Consider the following 27,707-nt stretch of genomic DNA (forward strand, 5'->3'; position numbering starts at 1 on the left):
TAAACATCAGAGGAACATGCAAATTAGAGCATGCTGAAATGCTTTCATTTGGCCAAGAATGTTTTCAAAGAGCTCCCTGCTGCTCAGCAAGAGACCTGAGCAGCTGGCTTCACTGAACTGTAGAACGAGCAAAAAGATGTTAAATAAGGATTAAGGGCTTTAGACAGTAAGTATAAGATGTTAAATGTGTTCCCTGGCTCATTTGTGGGCCTTTTTCTTAATTCAGCAGGCAAGCATTCTGTGAAAGAGCAGCTTCGTGGTTCCTGTGTTTGGGGTCTTGTTTTTTTCCCCTGTCCAGAGGGAAAGATAAGAATTTAACATAAAGGAAGATAAGAGGCAGATATAAAGCAGGCTATACTAATTTTTGGTCGTCTGCCCATTTGTAAGTTCCATTCCCCCTCAGGCCCCATCAGCACAAATTGATGTTAAATACAAGTTTATTTTATGAGCGAAATGGGCCTTGAAAGCCAGGCTGCTTTCTTTCAGGCCTGCACTCAACAATATCTTGACTATGGGGCATTTGCATTGCCTGGCTTGTGACCGTGGGGCCTGGCAGCCTCCAGAGTGTCGGCCCAACACAGATGTTTGGCACCTTCCTCCATAGCCCCTCGGTTGTCCTGAATCAGTGAGCTGATTTCTGGAAGTCTCTTTCATCAGTGATAAAATGGGCATTTCCTCTGAGCGAGAGGGGTGGGGGCTGGTGGGGTGACGCCGACCAGAAGAGGAAACCAAAGCACGCCCTTGAAGCTGAGGGCTTCACAGTGTGGGCCTAGAGGACAAGAGTTGTTGCTTTGTCGAGAGCTTTCTCAGGCCTGACCCCACATCCCCTCCCCTCCTCCTGGGGTTATGTCATTTAAGCCAGCTGGTCTTTCTTCTTTGTCACAGCTTTACTTTAGCATTGATTATGTAGGAGGCCATTAGAGAGGGGTCAGGGTGGCTTCTCACAGCAGCCCACACACACTTGCAGAAGGCTCCTTGGAGTTTCTCACTCAAACTTTTACTCGGTCCGAGCCTCCTGCCCAGCTCAGTGGATGCCCACCTTCCTAGAGGGGAGCTAGAAGAGGGAGAGGTGTTCTCTACCCTCAAGGAGAAAGACATGCACCAAGACTGTCCTGCGAGGTGCAGTAAAGAGTGATACACCAGAGGGCGCCTGGGTGGCTCAGTTGGTTAAGCGACTGCCTTTGGCTCAGGTCATGATCCTGGAGTCTCAGGATCGAGTCCTGCATCGGGCTTCCTGCTCAGCAGGGAGTCTGCTTCTCCTTCTGACCCTCCCCCCTCTCATGTGCTCTTTCTCATTCTCTCTCTCAAATAAATAAATAAAATCTTTAAAAAAAAAAAAAAAAGAGTGATACACCAGAGACTCACAAACACACAGCCATACGTGGGTCGGCCTGTTGCGTGTCCAACAGGTTATGTTTTCATTTTCAGTTAGAACCTTCGTGACAGAGTTCAAATTAAAGAAAACATTTCTCAATACCACCGTGGAGAAACAGGCAGACCTACATGAAGTTGAAAATGAGATCACCAAAACAGTAAGTTTCCTGAAAGGCATCTTTCTTCAAGTCCTTCGTTTTCTAGAACAGATTTCATTCAGAATTGGGAACCTCATGGGAATCAGCTGTATTTCCTAGGATGTTCATTTCCATTATATTTGGAAGGTAAACTTCATGGTAAAATTAAAAGCTTCTTGGACATAGAAGGAAGGTGCTGAGAACAACTGGTGCCCAATAGAGGCGTTTCTTCCATGTGCCCTCACATGCAGCCCTTACCTTTTTCATGTGCAGACTCATAGTCACAGATGGTTAGATGCTGTGCACCAATAAGAACTATTGGTGATGAGGAAAGATCCAGAAAATCCTACTATCCCATCTGCAGTTGACATGCTGTGTGACTTTCTCTCTGTGTTTCCAAACTTGGGGAGAAGGATGCTCTTTTTCCTCAGGGCAATGCCAAAGACATAACAGTTAATCCTGATTTTCCAGGGTTGAGAATTCACTGCATAGATTATCTAGAGGCCTTGATTCCTCTTCTTTCCCTCTTTTCTTCTTTTTGTCAGGGGAAGAAAAAAAAAAAGAAAGGAGACGAAAATGAAGCTCAGATAGTAAATTTTACCTCTCATCTGCTACCTGAGACTAAGATTTGGTGTTCAGAACATCAAAAATTGCCATTAAAATAAGTTGTAGAGATTAATTGATTTCCAATTTCAATTTTACTTGCTCTTTATGAGTAAGAGTATATTAGCCAAAACCTGTAGGGTTTTATGGGACTGTAGATTTTATTTGTGTAAAATTTAGATTCCAATTCCATTTCTGTATCAGCTGAGCATCTACTCTATGACAGGTGCTTTGCCAGATGCCTCACTCCTGTAAGAGGTATTGTCAGTGCCTTTACAGCTAGAAGAGTTGGAGGCCCTGAAAGTTAATGACATTGCCTGAGTTCACACAGAGCAGGTGCAAAGTTAGGGAACAGTCCACTAGACCAGCCTCGCTTCTGACACCATTTGCAAGTTTGGGGATCCCCAAGACCACCCTCAGATTTGATAATTCACTGTAAGGACTTAGATCTCATGGAAAGCTGTTAAACTCATCGTTGTGGTTTATTATAGTGAAAAGGTCCAGGTTACAATCAGCCATGGGAGACACACATAGGGCAGAGTGAAGGAGGATTCCAAATTTGATGCTTCTAGTTGTCCTTTCCCCATGGAGTCCCATACCGTGTTAACTCCTCTTGTCAATGATGTATACAATATTCATGGAGTATTGCTGAACAGTGAAGCTCCCCTGAGCCTTGGCGTTGAAAGCCAATATGTGAACATAGTCAACTGCTCATATGGCTGACTTCAGTCTCCAGTCCCTCTGGAGGTCAGGCTGATACCATGTAACCCAAAGCCCCCACATAAGTTACGTTGTTAGATATTTGGAGTAGCCCAGGGTCTCCAGGTAGACAAAGGCAGGACATTCCAAAAGCTTATTAATTACCTCCTGGAAGCCAAGGGCCGGACTTCTCTTTGGGCAAGGTTAAATTCTTTACCATACAGCAGGATATTATGTCTACTAACGCTATACGTGGCATTTTCACTGCAGTCCATCTGCCTCTTGGTTGTGCTGTATGTCAGTATTTCCTTCTGGGGTCATGCAGGGGCTTCATGCAGGGGCTTCGAACCCTGCACAGAGGTGCAGTCCTTCCTTGTTCATTTTCACCTAGTATGAATGTATAATTTATTAGTGATGTGACATCCCCACTCCCAAGAATAGTGAAGATTTAAGCAGTGACTAGAGAAGCCATTTAAGTAGTCTTCCCTAAGGTGACATTCTGTTCTGAAATGTGACTTTTCTCTTTTTCCCTGGGGAAAAAAAAAGTTTAAATCATTATACTACGAATACATCACTGCCCGTTGGAATGTAGAGCAATGTCACACAAAGCCGAAAAGGGTTTAATAACATCCCATGTTTGAATCCATCTTATGAAGAATCAAGTGTGCCTGACATACAGGCTTTGAAGACAGGCACATCTGCATAGGTCAAGGTATTGTGACCTTCTGCTGCCCAGAAAGGGTCCCCAGCCCCTACTGTTGGGGGAACAGAAAAGCAGGCATGGAACTTTATGCCCTAGAGGGGTTTTCTGCTTTCTCTGAGGGCACAAGGCAAACACAGGGAGAGTCACCCTTAATTTGCTCTCAACAAAGGGGCTCTTGACCCACGTAATATGATTTCCCATGGAGAGCCTTTTTGAAGAGGACCTATCTTTGAGCTAGGTCAACCCGCTGTAGATTGTGAGGGGTCTGCGTTGGGCCTGCCAGACCTGGGGTAGCTGAAGCCTTTTCAGTGAGGCTTGTTCACTCTGCAAAGTCCAAATAAACAGTTGCCTCTCAGTTTTTTGAAACCCTGGGTCTTAGGAGAGATCTGTTCCTTTGAAGATGTTTTGCATCCAAGGGTGCTGTTCTGAACATCATTTCCTGCCAAGATTTTCCCCACTGATTTACTATCTGCCTCTCTCCCTTTGTACTCGGGAAACAACAGAACAAGAGCAGGGAGGCATTTAAGAAGGGAACAAAAAAAGGACACCACTGCTCTGTAAAGCTGCCTGCTGATAACCTGGTGGCTGGAAAATGCCTGTTTTATCCTGAAAATAGGAAATCAGTTCTAGGTCTGAGGCTTTTATCTAACTCACAGTTACCAACAAACCTGTTTTTCCTTTCAGTTAAATATGTGTTTTTCGACATTACCTGGTTATACCCGATCCACAGTTTATGCTTCTAGGTAAGTAACGGAATTACACTCATGAACCAATCCATACAAAGGGGAGACTGTTATAACATAGGCAACAGCAACAAAACTGGGCCCTGTTCTGACCAAGCCACAGAGTGACCCTGGGGCCAAGGTCACTGGACCTCCATGCTCTCCCATTCCCTTCCTGGAGAATGGAGATGCATTCATTTTCCAAAAGCCCTGGGCCCACATGTCATTTTAGGACAATTAAAAACCTACACACTTCGCCAACAGGGAGCCCAGTGCAGTGGTCATGTCACTGCAAACCACCTTCTCCTTGGCCTCCAACGTGACGCTGTTTGACCTGGCTGACGGGATGCAGAAATGTGTCAACTCCTGTAGGTCCTCTGCTGAGGTCTGCCAGCTCTTGGGATCTCAGAGGCGGATCTTTAAAGGTAAAGAACGGCCCTCTGGGAGGACCCTAACCATATGGTTAGGTACAGAGGCACTCGGGGCTCAGGCTCAACACGTTCATCACAGAGCCAGTCTGTGTTTGACATGGGTGTTAAGCGAGGGGCACTTGGGTGGCTCAGTCGGTTGAACATCTAACTCTTGATCTCGGCTCAGGTCTCGATCTCAGGGGCATGAGTTCAAGCCCTGTGTTGGGCTCCATGCTGGGTGTGGAGCCTACCTTAAAAAAAAAAGAAAAAGATGGGGCGCCTGGGTGGCTCAGTCGTTAAGCGTCTGCCTTCGGCTCGGGTCATGATCCCAGAGTCCTGGGATCGAGCCCCGCATCAGGCTCCCTGCTCAGCGGGAAGCCTGCTTCTCCCTCTCCCACTCCCTCTGCTTGTGTTCCCTCTCTCGCTGTGTCTCTCTGTCAAATAAATAAAATCTTTAAAAAAAAGAAAAAGAAAAGAAATATGTGTCAAGCGAAAGGCCTTCATGTGTCCCTACCTTTGTACCCATGTACATGCACCCCCACACACACAGCCTTGAAGTCCCCTGGTCTTTGGCACACTGCCTCTCCTTTTCTCCCGGACTTCATTGGTGTGGGAAGGGATACAGGAGCTGATAAAATGAAATCATTCTTCTTGACCTTGAAGAGTTCCAGCTCTCTCTGGGGAGACAAAGTCACACACAGAATATACATGCTTATCAATACCCCAAATCTCCATCATATAAAAAACAAAACAAAACAAAAAACCATGGGCAGTGTTACTCATCTTGTGTGTTTGTTTGCAAATTATCAATGCACAGAAATAAGACCAGAATGATGTAGGCCAGACTCTACTCACGGTGCCATTCGTGATGATTTCTCTTTTCTTGTTCATGCTTTATCTGTTTTGTCAAAGCTTCTGCAGTACATCTATGTATGAAGCAGATAAAAAGGGGATTAGAGACAACAACTTCATAAGGCAAATTTGGGTCTTGGAGAGGAATTGTTGCCTCTGGGATGGGAAAACTTAGCTAGAATTAAAAAGGGGCTTATTCCAGCTGCTGTCTCGTCAATAATCAAAGTGAGCTCCGGTTAGCAAATTGTGCTACACAGTCAGGACTAGCGAAGGATGCGGAATCTGTGAGCCTCCCCATCACGTGTCCAGACGCTGATGGAAGTTGCAGGGAGCAGGTTTGGTGCTGTATCTGCTGGAAGATCCAGGACATTCCCAGTGGCTCAGGGCTTTCTGAGTGCTGATCCAGAGGGCTCTCTTCGTGGCCCTGTGCACCGCAGAGCCTGGGAGCTGGGGTTAACCCTGTACCCTATCGTAGACGCTGTAGCCTTAGCTCATTGTAAGGCTGTTATTCATCTGGGGGAAAAGCTAAGCCTTCTGGAACTGAAGTGGATGCCATTTAGCATCACTGGGGAATTAACTAAGTTTATGCCCCATTATACCGTGCTCTCAACTTCGAGGCAAGAGCTCTTTGATTTTCCTTTGTTTCTCTTGCCAGTGATTCCAAGGTCCCAGTTTTTCCTCCCCAGTGAGTAAGAAGGGGACCTTCCAATTCACTAAATACTTCGAGTACCTCCTTTGCGGTCAACATTGTACCAGGTTATTTTTATGTCCCTAGTAAATGCATTTCATGTCTTGCAAATCAAGTGGCCACATACTTGGATTGGTAAGATCCTGCTCGGAAGTAGCCGTGCCCACTCTCCGACCCCATTCTTTCTACTGCTTTGATGTGGCCTATGGGGAAGCCCCTAGCTTCCTTGCTTCCTTGCCGAGGTCCCATTCTTTGTTTTGTTTTGTTTTTTAAAGATTTTTTATTTAGTTAGTTGACAGAGAGAGACACAGCAAGAGAGGGAACACAAGCAGGGGGAGTGGGAGAGGGAGAAACAGGCTCCCCGCTGAGCAGGGAGCCTGATGCAGGATTCGATCCCAGGACCCTGGGATCATGACCCGAGCCGAAGGCAGACACTTAACCGACTGAGCCACCCAGGCGCCCCATTTGTTTTGTTTTTTAAGATTTTCTTTATTTATTTTCTCAAAGCAGTGTTAGGTTCAGAGCAAAACTGAGAGGAAGGGCCAGAGATTTCTCATCTGCTCCCCTGCCCCGACATGTGCTGGTCCCCATTCTGTACCTCCCTTTTCAGAGCCCTTGAAAACAAAGGCAGCCATGCACCTTGGCTGAAAACAGGCTCACTTTTCTGGTTTTGCTCCCGGTTCTTCAGGTTCTTGTCCATACCCAGCTCTGTCTTGCCTCCCTTTCTGAGTGAGAGAGAGGTGGCTCTGATAAGCAGGAGCTGTCATGTTCCAACACCTGGGTGTTCCCACTGGGCTACTGGACCCTCCACTTCCTCACCTTCCAAGGAACTACAGTTCTCATGCCTCCGGAGGCTTAGAGTCTTTGGCAATCCCCCAGGGAGTGTCTCAGCCTTGGGTTTGCATAAGTTCTCATTGTCTGTCTGGCGGATGTTATGCCCAGGAATGACCATGGGAATTGTAGATGTAGAACAATCACATTGCCAGGCTTAAAATGAAAATGGGATTATACATGGTTGCATTTGGTGGATTTGTGACGGAATGTTCTCTAAGGATTTTTAGGATAGCGACTCCTCTGTTGCAGAGGCAAGGCCAACTTTCCTTGCTTCTGTGCAGGGAAGGGTTGCTTTAGCAGGCAAGTAGTATTTGCCAGCAGGCTGGATTAATGGGCAGGATGGAAGGAAAATGTGACATTGGCTTCCAGAAAATATCTAATCAGGCCAGGCAACTCAGGCCGGCTGCTGGACAAGGCCAGCACCAGCCTTTTGCCCCAGAAGTGTTTCTTTATATTAAAGCTTGAGGATTGGCAAAGCCTTCAAAAAGTTTAGAGGAGGGGTGGAGGGGGTTGGTCCCTCTGCAGTGCCAGCTTTGCAGCAAGCCTGGTGAGGTTTTCCATTTTCTTTTCTCGCTTAAATACCAACTTTTCACAATAAACAAAGGAAATTCTATCACACGCACAAATAGAGTTCTGCTTTAGCACGCCAGCTTCCAATGATAAAGACAGGAAATGCAGTGTTGAAAACCAAAGCTGTGTCCTAAACTTACCTCCCTGTGACCAGGCCGTACAGCAGGTGCCAAGCCCTCGGGACTCAGAAAAGGAGGTGGAGGCGGGGGCCCCGAGTGGGTGTCAGCTCACATCACTACGGTGGGGGCCGCTGTGCTGTGATAAGAGCTGACTCCTGGTTTTTGCACGCATTGGTGTCTTCCTTAAGGTGGGAGAGGGGAAACATGCCTCCCTGCACCATATACACGCACTGCCCTTTGGTGGCCTCTCCTGGTTGTGAACTTGCTCTTAACCTCCCGGCAGCAAGAGCAAATCTCAGCATTGCCTTCCCCTTCCCCCTCCTGTAAAGACATTAGTGTTCGCTATCCAGTTAGTTGCCTATTTTTGTTCTACTGTGTACCCCACTTACATGTGTCTTTTTGTTGGGCCTGTCTTAGATAGTAAGCGTACCCTCGTCAGGTCTCGTGTATACATACAGAGAGGGTCTACTGTATGCAGCCTCAGGGAGGGCCACATGCCCAACAATGAATGCTTTTTGATAAAAAGGAAATACTTCTTTGTCACCCGTGACAGGAGCACGGCCCACGTGCCCAGAGCTGGACAAGCCAAGTAGATTAACATGTAGAAAGTCAGGCCCTAAAGAGAAGGAGGTAGCAAGCCTGAAAGAGACACTCCTCTGCCCACACCTGCCTTCCGTGGTGACAGCCTGGTAGACTGACAGCCCGACAGCACCTTCAGAGCATGTACTGAGCGCCGTGTGTCACCATCTCTGGGCAAGGTGATGGAGCCCCCGAGATGAAGAAGGCCCCCAAAACCCGCCAGTGCGGCGGGGAGACAGCCAGGGAACATAATTAAAGAACATCATGCTGGGGCAGCAGATGATCTGCCGCGCCGACCCTGGGAATCCATCCGTGGGCGGCAGGCTACCCTGTCTCGGGAGTGCATGGCCTCCCTTCAGGCCGCAGACTCAGAGCAGACCCAGACACAGCCTCCACTGGAGACAGGTCTGAGCCTCACCGAGTCCTAAGCAGGGCATGGTGACGTTTCCCGGCTCTGTGCTGGCTCCCGCTGCGGTGCTTTAGCAGGCAGCCACGGCAGAGAGCACGGCATCCGGGGCCGGGGTTGCCGTGGATGCTGGAGTCGGGGACAGCACGCCCTTTCTTCTGTCTGGGTTCTCTGTCCCACGGCATGCTTGGGGCCCCGGGGGCCTGGGGGCTGAGCCAGGGAAGGAATGGCGGAGGGGTCTCCAAAGGGGCTTCTAAAAGGAGTCTTGTACCAGGCAGGCTTTTTGGAAACTGTTCTCAGAGCCTCTTTAAATAGAAAGTTCATGCATCTTCGGGTTTGAAGTGGAGAAGCGTTTGTTTTATGTCACCGTCTTGCTTTTCCATTCTAGCGGGCAGCCTGTGCAAGCGGAAGACTCCGGAATGTGACAAGGAGACCTCCATCTGCACCGACCTGGATGGGGTCGCCCTGTGTCAGTGCAAGTCGGGCTACTTCCAGTTCAACAAGATGGACCACTCCTGCCGAGGTACCAGCAGGTTCTCGGGGCTCCTGCGGCCCGTCCCGGCACGGGGAAGATGCTTTTCTCTGCCCCAAGCCCTCTGCTCTGGGTGTGACGGTTCCAAACTGGGAGTAATTTGTTCTTGTCCTGTTGGCCACAGCAGGACTGGGTATGTTATCTCCGTAGAACAATAGCATTATCTCTGACTAGTGCACACTGGTCTGGCCCTTCATGTTCGGAGGAAAAGAAGACAGAATGGGAAAGCCCATGCCTAACTTCACTTAGAGAAGTTAGGAAAATTATTGTTTTAATTCCCAAAGCTTGATTCTGTTGTCTGCTAATCTTTGAAAATGGAAACCCAAGCACGGAGTCAGGCCTGTCCCTTTTATTTATTTATTTATTTTATTATATTTTTTTGAAGATTTTATTTATTTGACAGAGAGAGACACAGCGAGAGAGGGAACACAAGCAGGGGGAGTGGGACACCTCAAATCTGAGGTCAGTGCTCAGTCAGCGGGAGAGGGAGAAGCAGGCTTCCTGCCGAGCAGGGAGCCCGATGTGGGGCTCGATCCCAGGACCCTGGGATCATGACCCGAGCCAAAGGCAGACACCCAACCACCTGAGCCACCCAGGCGCACCAAGCCTGTCCCTTATAGAGGCAGCTGTGGCCTCATGGACAAAGTCCATCATGCAGGCCTCTTTCTCTCACCAGGCTTAGGAGAGTCAGAGTCCGACTCTACCTCACGGATCATGTATCTTCCTGGGCCAGACACTTTGCTTTGCTTGAGCCTGTTTTTCCTCTTCTGCAAAATGGGTACAGCGGTGCTCCCTTGGACATTCTAGGAATTGAGGAAGGCCGTGTATAGGGAGGTGCTTTGTAAGCCATCAGCATCAACCCTTGCTTTTCACCAGGACAGGGCTGAATTAGTGAGTTCTAGGTTTAAAGGTTTCATGAGGGGTATAAGGGTGTAATTCTGCTAACCGTTTAGGTGAGACTCAAATTCGTTCAGTTTGAAATAAAGGGTGCTGCGGGAGTGCACGGCCAGAATGCTGCTGTAAAGTAAAATTCATTCAAGTCCAGCGCACTGTGTCTCTGCCTCATAAAAGACTGCTGGAATTTGTAATCCCCAGAAAAACGAGCAATCCCAAGGCCCTCGTGTAGCTGGCAGCATATTGCACCACATGGGAGTGTCTGCATCACAGGCTTCCTGCTTGGCCAGCACCTGCTGGGGACAGATGTACTGGACCCTGAGTGGAAGTCACATACTAGGGAAAGGTGACATGCCACTTCTTGCTATCAGGACCTCCCAGTGGAGACTGGCTCCATCAGGAGAGGATAAAAATACATCTCAGGGCCGTGCGGTCGTCCTGAGCTTCAGACCTCCTGACTCAGGTTTGTACACAATGGCTTTGGAAGTGCGGACCTCTGCTCTGCACGCCGGCCCTGCCCTGGGCTCTGACCCCGTGTGCGGGCCAGCAGTCCTGAGGCATGGTGACCTCACAGCGTTGATCAGCGCATGTCAGTGTGCCCCTTTGATGCACAGAAGATTCCTAGTTCCATCTTACCTGGTTTAATGCAAAGTATTCCTTGCTCTTCTTGGAGACTGGGGCGTTGAGCCCCGCTTCATGTGGGAAGGTGACCTCTGCTAATTCCATGTGCTGGGGTGCTGGAGAGCTGGCAGGAGGGAAGGCGGGGTGGGTAGAAGTGGGGCCCATGGGAGTGGTGGCCCCAGTACACTGAGTCCCTGGAGTCTCTGACAGCCTCGAGAACGGCCCTGCCACCTCTGCTCTGGCGGCCCCAGCCCCTTGCCTCTGTTTCCAAGTCAGCGATTTCTTACTTGTCTCGCTTGCAGACTAGCATTAGCGATAGCAGGACCGGCCGAGACTTTTCAATGCAATGACAGCCTCCGGCAACCGTATGTTGATCAAGTAAGGACCCAAGATGCAGCATGAGGATACCTTGGTTGGCTCTCGGGCTTGTTGCCAAGGCCCTGCTAAGCCTCATTTCTGTAGTATCCTCGCTGGTTAGACTTTCATCCGTGGCCATCAGGCCTCTGATGAACGGAATTGGCAGGTCCTCAGGCCACAGCCCCGTTGGCTGGGTTCTGATGGGTTGCAGTGACATCTTCTGGCCATTGATGCTGGAGCACAGGGGTACTTAAAATAAGTCCCCTTTTGGACACCTCAAATCTGAGGTCAGTGCTCAGTCTAAATGGGGGCTAGGGGTATGTGGGTATGTTTTCTAAAGCTGTACATCAGCGAGCCTGTATTGTTCTCTGTTGTACACATATACGCACTCATTAGTGTTTCACATAAAAGAGCTTCACGGTGTCTTTACCAGACTTGCAAAGCGTCATATGAAATTAAAGTAGGTGTCCTTCCCACAGGTGTCTTAGCTTCCTTCCATCATGCAGGCCTCTTTCTCTCACCAGGCTGCAAATGCCTTGAAAGCCAGACCTGTGTCGAGAATAGGCTTAGCACATTGTGGCCTTTGACAAATGTCTGTCGAATTAACAAATGGATGGCAGGGCAGCAAATATGATAGGACAAGAGTGGCAGGTCTTGGGAACAAAATGAGCCTTGAAGACTCCACCACTTATTTTACCAAAAAGGCCAGAAGACTTGCATTGGCTTGTGTCGCATGTCAGGAGGGGAAGCCCAGTCTGGGCACAAAGACTGGCCGTTGCTACACTCCTCTTGTCTTCAGTGCCCCACGGGTCACTGTCCTGCCAGTGTGTGGAGAAGAGGAGCTGGAACCTAAGATACACTGGAGCCTTCTGATGAGCTTTCCCTCCAAGAACCCCGAGGACAGCACCGGGCCCGTGGCGGCACGCTGTCTTTGACGAATGACGGAACGAGCCCATTTGAAGTAAAGAAGTATTGTTACGCCAGGAAGTCAGGCCCCTCCCGAAGCCAAGTGAAAACAGCCCAGCCCGTCAGCTCGTGGGCAGGACAACAGATGGACGTTCCGTCTGGCAGGATGACAGCCACGGGGTGGAAAGCTCCCACCCAGCAGATGAGGGTTGGGTGGGTCGATCTGATGTAAAAACATTTCCAGGAAGAAGTGTTCAGAATAGAACAGACTGGTGTGACATCAGCCTGCCTCGGTGCCGAGATGGATGGGGATGAGTCACGGGGATGCCAACCGTCCCTAGCAAGCTGCCTGCAGACAGAGCCGTGGGGCACCCAGGGCTGGCTCCCCGGCTCCCACAAACCACTGTAGCATGAGGACAGCCTGGGCCCAGTGCTTTCCACACCCAGGGAAGCAGGAGTTCTCAGCTTGTTCCTCAGAGGAGCCTCACCTGAGTAAGGCCAGCAGCAGTCTCAAACATGTCAAAGGTGTGGGAGGGCGCCTCGTTCCTCCTTCCCTAAATGGGATATGATTTTGCCCTACTTTGTTGCAAAAAATGCAGAAAGGTAGGCTAAAAGGTCCCACGTGTTTGCTAAAGGCAGGCCACTCACTCCAGCTCTGAGCTTCTTGGATACTGAGACAAAGAAAGAAATATGGTTTTAAAAAGAGCCAGGGTCCATAAAATAAAATACAGTTGTTCAGAGCATCCCCATCTTTTTAGGACCCAAGGCCCAAGAGGAATTTCTGTGGGGCGTCCTCCCTGAGAGGTTACTGAGTGGTATTGTGGCAGTGGGGTCCATGGCGGCCTGCGCTAAGTCCCAGGGACTTGCCCAGCACTGCTGCTTAGAATGGCCCTTCACGCAAGAGACTGTGGCTCAAGAAAGGCGCTTCTGCGGAGCCACAACGGTGCGGGCCAGGTTTTCAGCTCTCAGTGATCTGCTGGAAGGGTTTGCAGACTATCAAGAGCAGTGTTTTCTGAACTGTTCCAGTCAGCTCTAGTGATTCGTCAATAACCTCTGACAACAAAAGAGATGCTAGAAAAATGTAGCATCCAACATTAAACATAGAAGGAAGAACAGCAATGAGCACATCTACATCAGTTAATATTATCATGCACTAATCCGTAGCAGAGGATGCGGGACGTGGACGAGAGAGCTCCTGTCCCAGCCCCCAGGGTGTGCGCCCCCCCCCGCCCCCGCCCCGAGCCGAGCATGCTGCCGACACTCACATCCCACTGTCAGCATGTGCGCTGTCTGTCTGGGGATCGCTGCTCTACGCTGTGTACCTTTTCTTATCTGTGATCTTTTATGCAGTGTGCATTGTACATTATTCATGAATCAAATTTCTATCACTTCTTGCAGCAATGAATTTGACGATGAGGCCATTTTTTATTGTCTGCTTTCATCCAAGCATGCATTATAGCTCATGCTGTTCTGTCAGCTTATTGTAGTGTTGAAAGTGTTCCGTGATCAAATAAATTCAGGAACTGCTGACCCACAGGAATGGCTGGACCACAGCCCTCCAGTCCATCAGCAGCACCACCAGAGGGTTCCAAGTTCCGTTCTTGGGTGCTGTGCTGATTAGCACTCACCTAGATATGTCCAGAATCCCCTGCACAGACTATAGATAGGGCGAGCATTCTATGAAAACTGAGGCATCCACCAGGACCATGTCCCAGAGGATATCACAGCTCTACTTCCTCTTGGAAGGGGCTGTTGGGGCCAACAGCAGGTTAAAGGTTTGACCTACGTTAAAGAAGGTAAAGCATTTGTCTTTGTGTATATGGAAGGATGTTATACAGGGGCCACAGAGAACTTCCAAAGAGAATTGCATGTGTTGGATAATAATTACAACTATAATCATTTATTTGGTGCTAACTATGTGCCAGGCACTGTGCTAAGCCGTTTACATGTCTTATTTTACATAATTGTCTCCAAGAAATGATAAGGTAGATATTACTATTGCTATCATGATCCTTTTTTTTAAATATAGATGGGAAACTGAGAGCCACTAAAAGGTTAAGAAAATTTTGTGATATAAATAAAATCTTTAAAAAAAAAAAACTTAAAAGGGGCGCCTGGGTGGCTCAGTTGGTTGAGCGTCTGCCTTCGGGTCAGGTCATGATCCCAGGGTCCTGGGATCGAGCTCCACATAGGGCTCCCTGCTCAGCAGAAGTCTGCTTCTCCCTCCCCCTCTCCCCCTGCTCATGCACTCTCTCTCTTTTTCAAATAAATAAATAAAATCTTTTAAAAAAATTAACAGTTGAGCTCGCAAGTTATGGATAATTCTAAAGCTGTTTGTAGGCTTCTGGCTCTAGAATATTCTTGTGGACTTGAAGATGGCTGGTGTCTAATAACTGTCAGTTTGGGACAAGGGAGGTCAAGGGACATATTCATGGATATTCCTTTTTCTCTTTCAGCATGTGAAGATGGATATAGACTCGAAAATGAAACCTGTATGAGGTAGGCTCCATGCTCATTTATTCTGATGAATTTGTTACAAACTTTACCTAGAAGTTACTTGGATAGATTGCCTCGGTTATTTCTTTTGATTGTTGAAACTAATTCTCATTCTTTTTCTCTGTTGACTTGCAGTTGCCCATTTGGGCTTGGTGGTCTCAACTGTGGAAACCGTGAGTATGCAAAGATCTCGAGATTCGTGGCGCGGGGTGGGGGGGGAGGGCTGGCATGGTTTCCATGCACAAGGCTTGCGTCTCTTCCCCGTTCCATCACATCTCAGCTGCTGTGCTGGGAGGTATGGGGAAGGCAGAGCGCCCTCAAGGGCCTCCAGGTCTGACAGAGGAAATGATTCCTGAACAGCCCTGACTGTGGAGTGTTAATACAAGAAATTAGGTGGGAGGGGGACGTGGGAGGCAGGGAGGGAAGGAGCAGGAGGGGATGGAATTGGAGGTTTTGGAAGACTTCCAGTGGCAGGTGTGGAGAAGAAGGAATCCGGGCAGAGGAAACAACTTCAAGGTCTCAGGGCAGCCCAGGCTGGTGGTGTTCCGGGGACGGTGTGTGTGGTGGGGCTGAGGACAGAAGGAGAGGAAGGCCAAGTGGAGGGTTAGTTTGGCAGAGAACATGTGGACCGAGCTGTTGGGGTGTTTGCCAGCCAGCCCAAGACTTTAGACTCTAATCAGTACCCATTGTGGAAGCAGCGGGAGTCCCAGAGCAGGGCAGCAGCTGATGGAGAAAATCAGGTCAGGCTGCAGGATGGAGGGTGGATTCAGTGCCTTGAGAAAAAGAGTTGTGACTCGTTTCAGATCACTTTCACTGACATTTTCGGATATCCAGAGCTGAGAAATTAATGAAAGAAATTCTGGGATATAGGATATAATAGGAATAACAACATTCAGTACTTTATTTTAGGAAAGCTTTGACCCTCATTCTATAGATGAGTGTGCCTTAGACGTGACCTTATTTAACACGCGTCAAAGTGCCCGGTTCCTGTTCCCCAATGGTATCCCTAACAGTATATGTCTTCACTGGTAGTTTCTTTGCTCATAAAACTTTCTTGTTAGTAAGTGTCATTATTGCATTTTCTTTGAGCATAAATAAAAAGTAAATAAAATGAAATAAGAAAGTAAAAAAATTCCGTACTTAGCTGACGTAAAGCTATGTCAGTGTGCCCAGCATGGAGCCACTTTGAGGCCAGAGTCCAGAGACTTGGAATTACATATCCATCTAGGATTACTGGTCATTTGGGGTATCGGCTTTATCCTTACTGCAAACTAGCAAGTGGACAGCCTAAGGGAAAGACTGGGGAAGCACTTCTGAAAACAAATACATTCAGAGTCCTATAGAACAGAGGGAGGAGCTCACAGAATTAATGTGTTTTTTTAAGTAATAGGCTGAGGCCCCGGCGTGGTAGACAGCCCTATCTTATTTAGGAATCCCCGGGGACACCTTGGTGTCATAAAAGCACTTACTCATCATTCATCATGATGGACCTGAGTCATCACACACCAAATGGTGTTCCATGCTACCATGAACTGGTTTTTACTCACAAAGCTTCTAACACTAAATGTGGGGGTGGGGAGGTTTCCCTCACGGCAGGCGATTCTGACATTTTCCAGAGTGCCAGACACCAGACATTAAGGTCTCAGTGTCCCAGGACTGCCCCTACTTCAGACAGTCCCAAGTCTAGGCCTCTGGTACGTCTGACCAGCCCGCTATAAATCTGAGGTTCCCATGATCCCCTCCTCACGTTCAGTAATTTGCTAGAGCAACTTACAGAACTTGAAGCTACAGTAGAGTTGACTCCCATGTGCAAGAAACTTAATGTTACCAGTTGATTATAAAGGAACAACTCAGAAACAGCCAAATGGAAGAGATGCATGGGCAGGGATAGGGGCATCTGCTCAGAACTTCCATGCTTTCCCAGGTGCATCACCTTCCCCGCACCTTTGTGTCTTCACCAGCCCAGAATTTCTCTGAACTTCACTGTTTAGGATTTTTAGGGGGGTTCCATTGTACAGGATCAATTGATGAAATCAATGGTCATTGGCCATTGGAGGTTGGAGGTGGGGCTGAAAGTTCCAACCCTCTGGTTGGTTCCCCTGGCAACCAGCCCCATCCTTGGAGAGGATGCTTCATTAGCATAAACTGAGGTGTGGATGAAAGAGGCTCCTTATGAATAACAAAAGATGTAACTCTCACCCCTTTCACTCAGAAATTCCAAGGATTTTAGGAGCTCATGCTAAGAAGGAGGAGTGAATACCAAATAGATACTTCTTATTATATCACAGTATCACAGGTGTACTCGGTTTAATAAGAAGAGGAAGTTACCATACATTAGGCTTTTTAAAAATTAAAAAGTAGTCAAAATTATTTTTTAATATCAGTGCTTGGAAAGGTAGGCTTCAGGAGCTCCTCTCTACTTGCTAGATGGAACTCTGCCTGACTAATGAAACACTTAATAAAGCCAATTAGATCTTCAGAAAAAAAAAAAGTAGGCTTTAGTTGTTTGTTTGTTTTTTAATTGAAGTACAGTCGACACACAATGTCTCAGGTGTATGACATGATTGGACAAGTCTGTACATTTTGTTATGCTCACCACCTGTGTAGCTCCCATCTGTCACCCTACAGCACTGTTACAATACCATTCCCTATTCCCTATGTTGGACCTTTTATTCCTGTGACTTATTCATCCCATAACTGGAGGCTTCAGGATTTTTTTTTTTTTTTTGAGAGTTGGCTTATGTAAAACAGTATGGATAACAGTGTATGTCCTTTTCTAAAAATCACTAGACAAGCTTTCTCAACTGGGTTCAGGATGTTTAAATGCTTCTGTTCAGGAAGCATTTAAAGATCCTGTGCTTTACAAGGGCTGCCTGGGATATGGAATTACCTTGTTCACTTTCTAATGTGAATCTCACACCTCACTTAAAACCAGAACTGAGATGGGCGCCTGGGTGGCTCAGTTGGTTAAGCGACTGCCTTCAGTTCAGGTCATGATCCTGGAGCCCCGGGATCGAGTCCCACATCGGGCTCCCTGCTCAGCAGGGGGTCTGCTTCTCCCTCTGCCCTCTTCCCTCTCGTGCTCTCTCTCTCTCATTCTCTCTCTCTCAAATAAATAAAATCTTAAAAAATAAAAACCAGAACTGAGCCATAGAGCACTCTTAAACGGATCACAGAATGGAGTAGCCTGCACACAAAATTAGGCAGAAGAAAACCTAGAACTTTCAATGTAGAAAGAGGAGGCTGAATAGTCAGGCACAACGTTTAAGCTATTTGAGACCTGTTCACTAAATGCTAGAATACTACAACTAAATGGTCTAGTTCTATAGAAGAGGTGGTTTTAGAGCTAACAGGCCCCACAAGCCTGCAAACCTGATTCTGAGACATTGTAAGTATTAGAAACAGAGAGGCTTAGATAATGTCATAGAGGATGGCTCAAGAATAATTTGAGGAGGGGCGCCTGGGTGGCTCAGTTGGTTAAGCATCTGCCTTCGGCTCGGGTCATGATCTCAGGGTCCTGGGATCGAGTCCCGCATCGGTCCTGCCTCTCCCTCTCCTGTTCCCCCTGCTTGTGCTTGCTCTCACGCTCTCTCTCAAATAAATAAATAAAATCTTTGGAAAAAAAAGAATAATTTTTTTTCTTTTTTTTAAAGATTTTATTTGTTTATTCATGAGAGACAGAGCGAGAGAGGCAGAGGGAGAAGCAGGCTCCCAAGGAGCAGAGAGCCCGACGCGGGACTCGATCCCAGGACCCTGGGATCATGACCTGAGCCGAAGGCAGACGCTTAACCATCTGAGCCACCCAGGCACCCAAAAAAAGAATAATTTGAGGGAGGGACGGAGGAAGGTTCAAGGTACAGTAGAGTTGTATCGCATGTGCAAGAAATAGAATAGAACACCCCTTCTGATGGCAGAGAGAGAGTGGGGGAAACAGGTGAGGAGTGTGGAGATGTGGCCGCCTCTGGGGTTGAACCAGCCATCTGCCAAGTCCTCCTGGTGCCTCCTGGTCCTGACAGGCCTCTCATGAACTGGTATTTCAAACCTCCTTTGGTCAAACAACTCTCTAAATAGGCTTTGCCAGAAAAGGCTTCAATTTCTCAGTGAATGGAAGAGTGATCCAAGGAGGGAGAACGGATCTAGGGGAAAGCCGCACAAAGGGTTGAGGGAAAGGGGAGAGAGCTGCAGGGCATTGTTCTAAGTGGCATTTAGTGATTTTTTTTCAGAGTTCATTAAATACTATCGACGTCTGGAGATGATATACCCCTACATCCATTGACCCTTCTGTAAGTTCCTGTGTCCCCCCATTATGTTTGTGGGGTCTTGGCGGTAGCCAGGATTTCTCTCTGATCTGAGACTTCTTCGCCTTCCCCTTTCATCCAAGTTGTCATCAGTATGTCCAGCAGGGGGCAGGCTTCTGTCTGGATGGCTCTCTCCCAGCCACCTTGTGTTGGTGACTTAGGTTAACTCCTGGATGGTGTGTGGATGTCACTGTGTGATTCTGATCATCTGTTTTAGTGTTGCCAAGCAATGAATAGTGACTGATAATAAATAGCACCTGCCACCCTAGCCCTTGTCTGAGCTCTCTGATCAGTCCTCAGTGTTGGTTAAGGAATGGGAAACACCTGAATTTCACCCCCTCTGTGGTGATGGCACCTTGTGGAATCTGTGGCTCATCACTCATTGTTTTGTGTCCAATAATAGGGCCCTGACCACTCGCCATTGTCACTTCTGTTGTCGCCACCAAAGAGAGTGAGTGCCTTCTTGGGGCTACGGCTTAGGCTAGATTCTTTGCAAGCAAGAAATTCTTCTTCTCTGTGCAGATGACTTGGGGCACAGGCCCTACCCAAGCCCAGTGAGATGGAGAGCCCAGCTTTGTTTAGTCACAGTCTTCAGAGTCCCTCATCCCTACATTCCTGGGAGTGATGCAGCTCACTGTATTCTGGGTTTAGGCATAACCTATGGCCTGCCTTTCTACAAGTTTCTGTTAGCTTTCTAGTTGTGTGCAGATTCCCTCCTTGTTCCGTCAAGCTGGAGGGGTCAGGACAAGGCTTCTCCCAAGCCCTTTAGTCTCGGAGGTAGCACGGGCCAGCTGGACTCCTGTGGGCTCCTGGCAGGGCCGGCCACCTGCGCCCTGACACCCATCCTCCAGCTCATGTCTGCACCTGTCCCTGCACTCCTTTTTATTTTCTTTCCATGTCACCTATGTCTGTTTATACGGCAGATCCAAGCAAGTCTGCCTTCTACCACTTGTCCTGGCCTTAGGATTCTCTTACAGACCATCAGCAGAGGTGCCCCAGGCTCCCCGTGCCCCGCCTTCTCTCTTCTCTCGGGCGCACATTCCCTCCTCTGCCTGGGTTTACACTGGCTCCCCTCGAGTCTCCTGCCGCGTCTCCGTCTGCTTCCCCTCTTTTCACTCTTTAAAATAAATTAATGTGGTTGTCTCATCATAAAAATAACACATGCCCATTAATTTTCATTTTTAAACTCAAGTTAATTAGAAATAGAAGTTGAGGGAAGAAGGAAAGTGCAGTCACCCATTAAACACCACTGTTCATACCCTGGCCTCTCCCCTGGCCCACACACCAGCAGCGCCGGCTTCATCCCCACTCCAAACCAACAGAATCAGAATCTGAGCTTTAACCAGACCCCTCGATTTGATCAATATGCAGATTTGTATGCATATTAAAGAATAAGAAGCACTGGTATTATATATCTTTCTAGAAGTATATATGTATGTATCTCCTAACAGAACATAGTGTTTTGTAACCTTTTAAGCCTAGTAAGCTGTGCAATATTTTCATTTACGTAATTTTATAAGGTCACTTTCAAAAACTATGGAATTCTACTCTGCAGATATACCATTCCCCTCTTGCTACCTTTTTAACGTCTTTTTTTTTTTTTTTAAGATTTTATTTATTTATTTGAGACAGAGAGAGCGCACAAGGAAAGGCAGAGGGAGAAGCAGACTCCCTGCGGAGCAAGGAGCCCCATGTGGGGCTGGATCCCAGGACCCTGAGATCATGACCTGAGCCGAAGGCAGACGCTTAACTGACTGAGCCACCCAGGCGTCCCTTAATGTCTTTTTTTAAATATTCTCATCCTCCAAGCCATTTTTCTGTTTTGTGGTTCTTTTCACTTTGTGATTACAGAACTCACATAATTTTCCTAGATTATCTTTGGCTGCAGACATTTTTACCCATCCCTCTTTTATGTTCACAACATGCCTTTTGGTAGGGCATTCTTTCCATTCAAAGGTCCTGTGCTCCCCTCAGCAGAGACTTCTTCCCCACCAGCCTCCTAGCATGGCCTGAAAGGATTTAGAGCCTGTTTTCCCCATGTACAGTCCTCTTCCTCGGCTTCCAATGAAACTAGGATGTTCAACTTAAAGATCTACATTGTCTTCCCGCCCATCCCACCGTCTGGTGGCAGGTGTATAAAGTATCTTTGAAGTGTGTTCAGTCTATTGTTACACTAGGCTTCAAAAAGATTCACACCAGTGGAAATGCTGTGTGTTGGCAGGAGTCAGTCACTCATCACAGACATCCAGGATGACAGCACTAAACTGCTTAGGAGGAAAAAAAAAAGATAATTGTCCAGAAGTCAGCTGGAAATCTCATTCACCTTGAAGCCAGCATCTCACGCAGTCTTCACTGGACCTCAGTGTCAGAATGGAAAGGAAGCAGGCCTTGGGAGAGGGGAGTCCTGCTCTGTGTCTGCTCTTGGGCATGGCCACATATGGCCTATAGATGTGAGAAAGACACATTTCAAAAGGCACAGAGAAGGAAAATATGCTGTGAACAGAAATTCTAAAGGAAAGCTGATGCAAAAGGAATGGAAAGATTTAAAAGGCAAAATTTTAACTGTGCATTACTGATGAGCTCAGTGAGGGGGGCTATGGGGAGAAATGAATGAATTTTAAAATAAAACTAATGAGGGGTGCCTGGCTTAGTAAGTTAAGCATCCAACTCTTGATCTCAGTTCAGGGTGGTGAGTTCGAGCCCCAGTTGGGCTCCACACTGGGCACGGAGCCTACTTAAAAAAGTGATAATGAAATAAGGTAAAACTGGGGCTCCTGGGTGGCTCAGTCGTTAAGCGCCTGCCTTCGGCTCGGGTCATGATCCCAGGGTCCTGGGATCGAGCCCCGCATCGGGCTCCCTGCTCCTCGGGAAGCCTGCTTCTCCCTCTCCCACTCCCCCTGCTTGTGTTCCCTCTCTCGCTGTGTCTCTCTCTGTCAAATAAATAAAATCTTTAAAAAAAAATTTTAAAAAAAAAGAAATAAGGTAAAACTAATGTGGCCACCTAGAAAGGTCTAATGGGCTCAAGGGTTTTAAAACAAGGTGTATTGGTTGGTTCAATCTGACACCATTTCTGATGTGTGTTTTTTCCACGCCACCAAGCAATTAACTCACTTCTGACATTTCTGATCTACCTGGACATAGCGTCAGATCCCACAAGTTGAGGGCTCAGTCCCATAAGACCGTCCCCCTTCCTCATCAGATGCCAACTGCAAACCCAGGTGCCTGTTACCTGTACTTCTGACCAACCGGCTATAGACCAGTGGTTCCCACGATACCCAGCTTGGGTTGGATTAATCTGCTACAGTGGCTCACAGAACTGAAAGTAAATAGTTTGCTCAGTAGATCACTGGTTTATTATAAAAGGATGTAACTCATGATGAACAGCCAGATGGAAGAGGTGCATAGGGCAAGGCCTGGGGAAAGGGTGCGGAGCTTCTCCCAGCGAGCCACTCTCTCCAGCTCTCTGCATGTTCACCCACCCGGAAGCTCTTCCAACTCTGTCCTTTTGGGTTTTTATGGAGGCTTCATTATATAGGCACGATTGATTGACTAGGTCACTGGCCGTTGGTGAACTCAACCTTCAGCCCCTCTCCCCTCTCCAGAGGTCAGGAGGTAGGAACTGAAAATTCCAACCCTCCAATCACAGGGTTGTTCTCTAGGCAGCCTGCCCCCCTCCCCTTCCACCCCACGCCTCAAGTGTTTTCCAAAGGTCACATCGTTAATATAACAAAAGACATACCTTTCTGTTCTCTTCACTTAGGAAATTCCGAGGGTTTTAAGAGCTCTTTGCCTGGAAGGGGAACAAGACCACATATATATTTCTCATTATAAATCACAGTATCACAGTTGGCTAAGGTTCTTCTGGAGTAAATAAGCCTCGCTAGCTTAAGCAACAAAAGACCGTTTATGGGAAGGATCCTGGGGTGTGTCATGGAATTCCAGCATCAGGAGGAATAAGAATCAGGGAATTGTGGGGAACCACAGCAGCTGGAGGTTGGGGGCCTACTTTTCAGGGTACACATTAACATGACTCCACCTTCATCTCTCATCTTCGCTCTTTGCTGTGTGTGTCTATGTACAGGCTTTCCCTCCTTCCCAGAGAACGTGACTGAAAATAGACTCCCCCGAGAGCTTCAAGTGCATGTCACTGATTCCGCCATTTTGAAAGAGAAGGCCCTTGTGCTCGTGCGCTCTCTCTCTCTCTCTCTCACCCTCTCTTTCTCTTTACCAAATTGAGATTCCCGGGAAGGAACTGACTGATCCAGTTTGGATCCCGTGTTTACTTCCAGACCAGTTAGCTGTAGCCAAGGTTGGTGCTACACATTCAAGCATGACCCCCTGTAACCACCTTGGCCATAAACCGCACACGACGGGGTGAACGTTCCCAGGGAGGGGCTGGCTACGTAGACAGTCCAGTAGTAGTTTCCAGCCCAAATGAGCATAGAAGCAAGGACAGATGTCGCCTGCAGGAAAGACCAAGGCCCCCAGCGGGCTCCCAGCAGCAATGTCAGCAGTAGCAAACTATGACCAGACCAAACCACAAAAAGAATCAAGAGAAGATAAAGACCATGAAATATCAACAAATGTTAGAGAGGAAGACTAAGAATTCCAAGTTCATCATTCTGGAGAATCTCTTCAAACTAGACAGGATAGGACAGATAAGCCTAAGATGACATTCCCTGCCTTCTGTCTCACCGTAATAAATAAACATTCAGAGCTCCACAAAACTATAAACGTTATAGTTGATGTTGATTGAAATCCCATGCACTTGTTTGTTTGTTTAAAGATTTTATTTATTTATTTGACACAGAGATAGAGCACAAGCAGGGAAAAAAGCAGAGGGAGAGGGATAAGCAGGTTCCCCACTGAGCAGGAGCCCCATGCACGGCTCCATCCCAGGACCCCAGGACCATGACCTGAGCTGAAGGCAGATGCTTAACCAACTGAGCCACCCAGGCGTCCCTAAATCCCATGCACTTGTGATCATTATATGGCCTCATAATAAATTCAAAGTCAGCCTTAGGTTCAAAGGATCAGTTGTGGTTCATGAAGTGACTTGATAGCAGATATGAGAAAAAAAAATCTGGGTTGTCTTGTCCATAAGCTGATTACAAGTTCCCAGTAATAAGAGCTAACTGCCAAAGAGCACCAAACATACTCTAAAAAAGCATACGTATAAGGGCGCCTGGGTGGCTCAGTCGTTAAGCGTCTGCCTTCGGCTCAGGTCATGATCCCAGGGTCCTGGGATCGAGTCCCACATCGGGCTCCCTGCTCGGCGGGGAGCCTGCTTCTCCCTCTCCCACTCCCCCTGCTTGTGTTCCTGCTCTCGCTGTCTCTCTCTCTGTCAAATAAATAAATAAAATCTTAAAAAAAAAAAAGTATACGTATATATATAAAATAAATTATATGTATATGTTGTATGTATGTGTATACACACACAATTTCTAGGTTGCGAGGAGGTTGTGAGAGAGTGTGTGTGTGTGTGTGTGTGTGTGTGGTCATATGAATAACAGTTGGGAAGTATAGGAAAGCATAAAGAAGAAAGTAGAAGTTAGCCATGATTTCTCGAGGCAGTGCCAACCTCTGAATGTTTCGGTAGGATCCCCTCCTGGACATTTATGCTCATGTGCATGAGGTCTTTTGGCTTTCAGGACTGGTTCTTGGCCACACATAGTTTGAGAAGCACTGGCCTACTCCATCTGTGCCTTTCTTTAGACAAAACTGCGTGTTCCAGGGGTGCCTGGGGTGGCTCAGTTGGTTAAGCATCCAACTCTTGATTTCAGCTCAGGTCCTGATCTCAGGGTCCTGGGATCCAGCCCCCGATCTGGCTCCCCACCCAGGGAGGAGTCTGCTTCCTTCCTTCTCTCTCTCTCTCTCTCTCTGCCTGCCCGCCCCCCGCTTGCACAAACTGTCTCTCTCTCTCAAATAAAAAAAAAAAATCTTAAAAAACAAAACAAAACTGCTTGTTCCAAAGAGGACTCTGCCACAACTGTGGCCACTTGCAAGGGTCACTTCTAAAATAAGCACCTGCTTGTTTTGCTGAAAGTGGGAAAATTTGAACTTGGTGTGGAGGGATAAGCAGGAGTAGACTTCCGTCTTTCGTTAGGAACAAAGGAAGTCAGTGTAGGATTTTAAAGCAGAGAAATGGCATGATCAGACTTATTTTTTTAAAGGAATGGGCAAGACAGGGCACAGAAAGGTGAGTTGGGAGGTGGTTGCAGTTGCCGGGTCAGGAATTGATGGTGTTTTAGGGTGGTGTTGGTGGGGATAAAGAAACGTCAACAGATTCAAGAGATATTGTTAAAAGTGAAGCTTGAATACATGTGTCAGGAGGTGAAGGAGAGAATTACCTTATTCCATGGTTTGGCTTTGTTTCCTGTATGTCTTCATACCGATGGTTTTTCAAGATAATCAGGTTTCTGTGCTATTTACTTAAATAAATGATAGGTAAACGGTTGAACGGCTTCTATTTGCTTTTATTACACAGTCTGCTTACTGTCAGCTCTGACTTTACCTGAATACCCTGCGCCTTTTAATTATATTTCCACAACAACAAAAAATCAATCTAAATACTTAGCAGGCTTTATTGAAAATATCAGTTTGCCAGAAATACACAGGTATAAAACCATTGTTCATTACATATGTGGGAGCTTACTAATATGACTGCTAATATTTTATATCTACTATATCACCATCAATTCAAAAAATGTAGAAACAACACCAAAGGGTGGTAAGTAGCCAAGAAATGATTCTTGTTTTCTCCATTACTTAAAAACAAAACAAAACAAAACACACTTTACTGGAGGCATAATGTACACATAATAAAATGTACCCATCTTCAGTGAGGGGAAAAAAAAGTAGGAAGGATAGAATCTTAGAAGATAGAACTGTTATTAAAACCAAACAGATTTAGTTTTTGAAAACTTCATGCATGTCCTTTAGTTTTCTCTTTTTACCATGCATTGGTGAACGTGATCTCGGGGCTGGTCTACAGGTAGAATTTGCATTCCACCCACCGTTCTAGGAGTGGCTGAGAAAGGAGAAGTCTTCTCCAAACAGAGCAGGCAGGGGAGGAAAAACAATTTTCCCTCTACCCTTCTAGAACTCTACCTCCCCCCATCAATAAAAGACAGATTAACAGGAGAAAAAGAAAACAATTTTAATTACATAGCACACACAGGAGCCCCACAAAGATGAGACACGAAGGCAGCCAGATGTTTGAGGCTTCTGCACCCTTCTGAGTTAAGGAAAGGCCTCGGTGTCCGCGGCTGCCGAGGGCGGGGGTGGGAAGCCACCAGGCAAGTGAGAGGAGGAACTGTTTGGTAAACAAAGGCTGCCCTGCCCAAACCTCAGGCTCTCTCTCTGGTGAAAAGGTGATCTCTGGTCAGAGCTGCCTTCCTGGTAGGGGCCCCTTTTCTAATGTAAATCTCCCTTACAAAAGGGTGACTCCCGCTGTTTTCAGAGCTTCTCCCGAGCGGTAGTTTCCTGAAAATAATCGGTTCAAAATAATAAGGGTGCCAAAGAGGACTATTTTGGGTGGTGTATCCTGCCACCCTCCAACAGAGCCAATGCCAGAGCTAGCCCGTCACCAGCTGAGGCGCACGGTCATAGCTGTGGGGTGAGGAGGGGAACTCTTCTTTTGTGTTCATTTATTTCTCCATTATTACCTCTCACCTGTCCACTTTTCTCCTTTTTGACCCTGTTTAGCTTATCAGCTGATCACTGTGGTGATCGCAGCAGCAGGAGGTGGGCTGCTTCTTATTCTAGGCATCGCGCTGATTGTTACCTGCTGCCGGTGAGTGAGTGACTGGGGGGTTCACATTCTAATTCTCTTTGCCTCTGCTAAGCAAGGGTCAGTGTTTATTTTAAAGAAGGTTTGGGCTGCTTTACAGTACTAAATCATCCTGTGTGACTGAACCATTAAAAAAAGGAGAAAAGGAAATTCTTGATAGATAGTGCCATTGAGAAAAGACAACAAACGGGACTCTTATTTCCTTTACTAAAAAAGAATATCCCCAAGCACAAGCAACAAAAAAGTGATAGATTGGACGTCATCAAAATTAAAAACTCCTGTGCTTCAAAGAACCCGATCAAGAAAGTGAAAATACAACCTAGAGAACAGGAGAAAGTATTTGAAAATCATATTTCTACTAAGGAACTTGTGTCTAGAATATATAAAGAATTCTTACAACTCAATAATAAAAAGGCAACCGCATTTAAAAATGGGCAAAGAACTTGAATAGGCATTTCACCAAAGGAGATGAACAAATGGCCAGGAGACACATGAAAGGATGCTCCACATCATTAGCCATCAGGGAAATACAAGCAAAATTGGGAAACCCACTAAGATGCCTATTTAAAAAACAAGAGGGGAGTGGGGGGATGGGGTAACTGGGTGATGGACGTTAAGGAGGGCATGTGATGTAATGAGCACTGGGTGTTACATATATGACTGATGACTCACTCACTGACCTCCAGCTCTGAAACCAGTAATATATTATATGTTGATTAATTGAATTTAAATAAAAAATAAAAATAAATAAAAATAAAAAACAAGGAAACAGTAAGCATTGGTGAGGCTGTGGAAGAATTAGAATGCTCCTACTCTGCTGGCGGAAACATAAAATGGTGCAGCCCCTCTGAAAAAGTCTGTCAGTTCCTCAGGAAGTTAAACACAGCGTCGCCATATGACCCAGCACCTCCACTCTGACGTACATACCACGAGAAGTGAGTATGTGTGTTCACACAGAAACATGTACAAAAGATCACCTATTGTATGATTCCGTTTATATGAAATGTCCAAAATAGGCAAATCTAATAGGGCCAGAAGGTAGATTAGTGATTGCCTAGGGCTGGCAGGTGGGGGGTGAGAATTGGGGAGTAAGGGGTAAGGGGTTTCTGTTTGGG

General features: G+C 47.0%; 1 protein-coding gene across 4 annotated transcripts in view; it reads left to right on the forward strand.

Annotated features, from left to right (window-relative positions):
* Nucleotides 1-27,707, forward strand: part of HEG1 (heart development protein with EGF like domains 1) — a 66,256-nt gene that overhangs the window by 33,614 nt on the left and 4,935 nt on the right. For all 4 annotated transcript variants that reach the window (XM_034999986.1, XM_034999983.1, XM_034999984.1 and 1 more), the window contains 7 exons: nucleotides 1,429-1,532; nucleotides 4,201-4,259; nucleotides 4,503-4,663; nucleotides 9,085-9,219; nucleotides 14,463-14,505; nucleotides 14,638-14,675; nucleotides 26,508-26,595. In XM_034999986.1, the coding sequence (XP_034855877.1) occupies nucleotides 1,429-1,532; nucleotides 4,201-4,259; nucleotides 4,503-4,663; nucleotides 9,085-9,219; nucleotides 14,463-14,505; nucleotides 14,638-14,675; nucleotides 26,508-26,595 (628 nt within the window). The remainder of the gene's footprint in view (nucleotides 1-1,428; nucleotides 1,533-4,200; nucleotides 4,260-4,502; nucleotides 4,664-9,084; nucleotides 9,220-14,462; nucleotides 14,506-14,637; nucleotides 14,676-26,507; nucleotides 26,596-27,707) is intronic.

This window comes from Mirounga leonina, unplaced genomic scaffold, assembly GCF_011800145.1.
Source record: "Mirounga leonina isolate KUSES-001 unplaced genomic scaffold, KU_Mleo_1.0 Mir_115, whole genome shotgun sequence".
Lineage (NCBI taxonomy): Eukaryota > Metazoa > Chordata > Mammalia > Carnivora > Phocidae > Mirounga > Mirounga leonina.